The 6,213-nt window shown below is 34.6% G+C and overlaps 1 protein-coding gene across 1 annotated transcript in view; it reads right to left on the bottom strand.

Annotated features, from left to right (window-relative positions):
* LOC110023586 (brassinosteroid-related acyltransferase 1-like) overlaps window positions 1–5,870 on the bottom strand; it is a 26,103-nt gene extending 20,233 nt beyond the window's left edge. The window contains 2 exon segments of the mRNA XM_020723072.1: window positions 4,248–4,736; window positions 5,478–5,870. Of these exon segments, the coding sequence (XP_020578731.1) occupies window positions 4,248–4,736; window positions 5,478–5,870 (882 nt within the window).
* Window positions 5,871–6,213: the final 343 nt, after the last annotated feature.

The following is a 6,213-nucleotide window of genomic DNA, read 5'->3' as shown; positions in this document are numbered from 1 at the left end:
AATAAAAAAAAGTTTTGAATTTCTAATAGTGGGGTACCTTTTCTAGTTTTCTAAGACTAGTCAATAGGAAAGTCCTATGGCTAGACCTAGGCTACTAAAGAAATTTCTAGACCTCAACCAAAAGTGAGGTCAACAGGGGGAAAAACCACGGAGCTTAGCCCAATTGAAATAATTCATTATGAATGATGAGTACACAGGTTCATTCTTCTCCTTAATCAGGGAAGATGGAATTACAAAGCTGTATAATCTGACTGCAGCATGTTGCAATGATTATTGTTAATTGTTGTGTTGGTAGTAGTCTGTCACGAGTGTTGTAGATGGTTGCTCCAGAAGCGTTGATTGGTCAGTGAAAGCGTAGTAAGAAGTTGCGGGAACGGTGGACCACATAGGTCGTAGTGGCAAATATGAATGACATTCGTAGGCCACAGGGCCCGGATCGGGAGCCGCACGAGCTGTGAACCATGTAGGCTGTTGGGGAGAGTATGAATGACGTCCATAAGCTGCTGGGCGGAAGTTGGGAGCTGCACAAGCTGTGAACCATGTAGGTTATTGGGGCGAGTATGAATGATGTTCGTAGGCCACAATGGCCGGAGTTAGGAGCTGTACAAGCTATCTATAGGCCGTGAGAGCCGGAGTCGGGAGCTGTATGAGATGATGACCATGTAGGTCGTTGTTGACACGTGAACCGTAGTGATGAGCTCTTGTCCCACAAACGGAAAAGGGTTACTAGATTTTTCAAGTTATAACATTGACTGACAGAGTCCGATTGGTGGTGGTTGATGACGGTCGACAATGGTGGTCGATGGTGACGGTCAACAGTGGTTGACCGTGATCAACAGGTGTCGACGACAGCTGACGGTGGTCGATGGTGATCAGTTATGACCAACGACGATCGGGATTGTGCTGGACTTCAGCTCCTTCTCAGAGCTTTATGTTCTCTTTTAAGCTTCAATTCTCCCTCTCATGTGAGGGGTGAGGGTCTATTTATAGTGTTCTGGTTGTCATTAATGCATGAATATGAATCATTTTGATCGGACGGTTGGGAAAACTTCCTCTGATCAAATAATGTTTAATGGACATTTGAGTTCTTTAAAGATGTTAGAATTGCACAATCTTAGGCTCGTTGGATTCTTCTTGTCGAGACGCTCGATTCGACTATAATTTTGTCAGATTCAACAATTGTTTGATCTTCCAAATATGTCTAAAAATCTTTCAAGAATGGTTTAATGACTTGATCTGAGCTTGATTTTACTTGGATTGAAACAACTTTGATATCATTATGTCTGTCTCATCGAGTCTGTCAATTTGACTATAAATTTGCTGAAATCAGAGCTTTGGATGAGTTTTTGTCGAGGTTTGAACATCCTTTATTCAAAATATTATCTCTAGATTCATGTCATGCTTTGAGATTCGTGTTGGATAATGAAAATTTGTAGCAGACATGTGTGTATTTATGAATGTTTAAGCCTATAATATATTCAAATTGTTGGGTTTTTTTTACAATTTAATTATTTCCATTCCATTTTTCTTTATTTTAGCAAATTCTTGAATCACTCTTTTTTTTTTCTTTTTTTGTAGCCATTTTAAATTCAATTTCGGGCTATGTTTTTATATTTGCTATTTCACTTGTCAAAATATCCTGCGCCACCGACCGTTGCATGGAAACTACGTTAACTGACAACGATTCTGAATATTCAAATAACTAGTAAGATATATAATATAAAGAGTATATATTTTCTCTCGCAAATAATGAAAATCATTGTCCGAGTTAAATTCACGTAATATTTGCATGTTTGGCCTATATATTTATTATTACAAATTACTACGTATTAGGTTATTTATTAAAAATATTCCTTGTATTTAATATTATAATAATGGAAGATCTACGTACATGCCATTCAATTCTTATGCATATATATATATATATATATAATATATATATATATATATGTTGTGTGCCGAAAAATTTGTCGCGGTAAAATAATTGATAATTTAACGTTGCATGAAGATCCAATACATACCAAAAAAAAAAAAAAGTAGTAGAAAGATACACGAGTATTTTTTACATGGAAAAACTCAAATGGAGAAAAATCACGAGGCTAGCCCAATCAAAGCAATTCACTATAAGTGTGCAAATACAAAAGTATATTCTTTTCTCATAATTGGGAGACGGGGTTACTGTTTTACACCAAATACAGTACTTGTCGATATGCACATAAAGAATTACATGTGCTAGGAACAATTGTCGTATTTTAACAATGATGGTCATAAGAAGTGATTGTTGGTAGCCGGAGGTCAGTGGTGGCATATGTGGAAAATGGTCGGTAGTTATAGATGTCAGAAGTTATCATTGAATCTTCAATATGGGTGTATTACTTTACAATCATATATTTGATCTTGTGTTTATAAGCTGCATGGGTCACCAGTGATGGGAGGTCAACGGCAGCAAGTACGGACAACTGGCAATAACTGACAACGGTCGGCAGCTATGGAGATAAGAAGTTATTGTCATGTCCTTGGTCTAGAATATATCTGAAAGTTTTCTTTTTCTCTTCTTAAAGTGAATAGAGAGGGTAGCCTCTGGGGTAGGGACATTTTGATTTTTTGGCTAATAACATCTTCAATCACCTGATCGAACGACCCTATATTGATATGTCCACCATGATTACAGGGTTTTTTAACAGTTTAAGTGTCTTAATGACCTTGAACTGAAGTGATCTTGGGCTCGTTGGATCTATTTATTGAGACACTTGAATTGATTAAAAATATAACAAATTTGAAGTTCATTTGACCATTAAATTGACGATAGAAAGCTTCCAAATGTAATTTAATGGCTTAATGTAGGATTGACTAAACTCAGATTGACCCAACTTTCTGTATCATTTGGTTCATCTTGTCAGTCAGTTTGACTACAAACTTATTGAAATCAGAACTTTGAATGATTGTTAATTAAAATTTAAAACATTTATTGCTAAAAAAAAATACACTGAGATTTGTGTTGGATGAAAAGAAATTCTCGATGACGTATCAATATCTAGCACACACACACACAACTATATATATATATATATAGATACACACACACACATACACATGCATATACATATATATATATATTATGTGTGTGTGTGTGTGTGTATATACACACCACCTTATCTTTGCCTTCCTCTTTTTAAAATTTAGAATAAGGACATTTTGTTGTGGTATGAAAGATTTGGGAGGTGTAAATTTAAAAGGCAAACTCTAGGTTTTAGAAATGTAAATACATAAGAATTGTTATGTTAATGCCCCTAAATTAAAACATAGGAAAAACAGATAGATTTGCATGATCACAATGTCTATGTTTGCGCAAATCAATAAATTAGTGCTATATACCCATCTAGCCAGTGTTTGCAATAACTAAATTCTCAATCTAATTAGTTATATCGCTTCAACACATTTTAAGAGCATAAGAATCATTCAAATTGTCATCCTACATCATTTTTTTGAATGTTCTGAGTAGAGATACGTTGAAAGTAGCATGTGAAGAGCACTTGAATATAAAACTAATAATAAAGCCTCCGAATTAAATGCAAGTTGTCTAATTAACAAATTACTAGAAAAGAAGACATTATAAATCAATGTGAGATTTGTGTAGATGAACACTATTCTCAATGCATAGTTTTTGTTTTCTTAGATTAGATCCCCACAGCTCTCCTATAGAGATAAAGAATAGTATTATTAAGTTGCATATTTAATGGTATCAACATATAATTAATTAAGAGTGATGAGTACTAATATATATGTTTTTCAATTAATTAATACCACATTTGATTTGTTTCTATATTCTAACATCTATTCCATGCACACACATTCTTGATTGCAAATAAATCATCATTAGCATCATATCATCATCATTAGCAATTATCATAACTATTAAATATCTTATTTACAAAACCTTAACAACATTTTTGAAAACAATGTGTTTAAACAATGATTGAGTATTATACTTTTTCTATCTTCTGCAATTTATGTGTGTAAATATGCAATGTGTTTTATGAGATATTATTATGTTTGTACGGGAACTATAAATATGGACAGTGTTAGATGTATGGGGAGGCCACATCATGTATACATGACCTCCCCATTTATCATTATATTGTCATCCTGACGTTTGCACTTAAGAATTTTTAGGGTTGTGCACTCATTTATGAGAAATACGCTTCATGCATCCAGAGAGGGTGAGAAAGAGAGAGAGAGAGAATTACCTTCCATAGATGCGCTACAACAACCTCAAATGAAGAGCAAGAACCACCATCAAACTTACTTCCACCAGCTACCTCTCTCTTGAGTTTTTCCACCATAGTACCACTCAGACTAAAAGTTTTAAGAACAAACTCTTCCTGTTGAGCACTTGAAGTACTCCTATTATAAGGATCCACTGGTGATTTTAAGGAGCTTGAAGTCTGCATAATGAGTTGGTGTAAATGATCAAATGCTATCACCCTCGTCGTCATAATGTTGCCTTGAGTTTCAGCTTGCAGCTTCTTCTCTTTTCCATGTCCCTTGCTGGCTACAAGAAGTCTTCCTCTCTCATGAACTGGTTTAAACCATGAGAACTCTAACTCCTCTTTTGATGCTCTTCCAGCTGTATTATGAGCCCATGCTTTAATGAAGTTGAAATTTGCCGCCCCATCAAATATAGAATGGCTTGTTCCGATTCCCACTGAATACCCTCCACAACCAAATTTAGTCACCTGGTTGAAGAGATAGAAACATATTTAGCTTTGAGAGAGAGAGAGAGAGAGGTGAAATAAATGTGAAATTGCTTGATATGCATGCATGTGGTTTATTTAGGAAACAAGTTTGGTTGTCGTACTGCATACTATATTTTAAAATATTTATTTACTTGATATAATATTATGTATGAATATAGTGATATAGTTAAGAGTAACATACAATAATGGATGGTCTAATATGTAATTCTATGTGTTTTTGGGACTGTCATAGTAATCTCATAATAAGCTCCAAGCTAAGAAGAGAGAGAGAGAAAGAGAGAGAGAGAGAGAGAGAGATAAACTAGCTATGAAACTAGACAAGTGATTTTATTTGCCAACAAAGAATTATTGTTAAGAAATTTCTATCCAGAAAAATAGAAAGACATAAATCTTAATAAAAAATAATGGATATACATAATTTGAAATTCCTTATAGCAATCTTTATTAGGAACTCATTATAGAAAATTTCAAACCTAATTAAGTTAAAACAAAAATACTCCAAGTAATCACCATTAGAAATTCCTCAAAAAATTTTCAAATCATCATAAAAGCTAGTTAATTTGTGATGATCTCATGCAACAATCACCAAGATAAATATACACATGTTGCTTTGGAATTCCTCATAAAAGTCTCTATAACAAGTAATTCCCTCAGAGAATAAGAGAAAGAGTTATAAAATTACTAGCTTGCAAAGTGCTTTTAAAAATAATTTATTTTTACCTGGGCAACAAGAAGAGGCATCTCAGATATATTGGCAGGTGAGAAGGGAGAGCTAACCACCAACCTCTCATAGAATTCATTATATTGAGAAAGGTCACCCAGCTCGGAGATGTGAACTTTAGTGAAAGCTTCAACCAAAAGTGCACCAGAATTATTGTCGCATAAAAGATTAAGCTTTCCATTATCAGGATTAATAATAAATCTCCCAGCAGCTGGAAACCAATCCGACAGACTCTTCTCAAGACCATGCTTTAATAAATTGAATAACATGTTGTGGGGTGGAGATGATTCGTAAAAGAACACCAAGTACATGAGATGTGGGCACTTTCTGTCTAAGTTAGAGAGGAGGATGACTTTCTGTTGAGGAAGAGGAGAGCTTGGATGGACAACCATTGTCCTAGTGATCATAACCTTTTGATTATCAAAGTTGGTATTGGTCTTGTTCTTTTCTTGTTTGGCCATTCAAAGAGAGTGGAAAAAGAGTGGGGAGGTATAAAATTAAGGAGAAAGGGTGAGGTTGAAGAAGATGAGTAAGTTGACAGAGAAGAAGGGGTATATTACTATTTTTAAAATTATGTTTTGTGGTTAAAGGTGTGTATGGAATATCTCTGCAGTATCTTAATTTCTAAAAAATTATTAGGTATGGAGTCCACATGCGTATGGATTTCTTGTACAATCGTGTTGTACACTTTTGTACATACAACACAGTTGTACAAGGAGCCTGCATGCATGCAAA

This window comes from Phalaenopsis equestris, unplaced genomic scaffold (assembly GCF_001263595.1).
Source record: "Phalaenopsis equestris unplaced genomic scaffold, ASM126359v1 Scaffold000224, whole genome shotgun sequence".
Taxonomy (NCBI): Eukaryota; Viridiplantae; Streptophyta; class Magnoliopsida; order Asparagales; family Orchidaceae; genus Phalaenopsis; species Phalaenopsis equestris.
The sequence above is the reverse complement of the archived record's forward strand: the minus strand, read 5'-3'. Positions and strand labels throughout refer to the sequence as shown.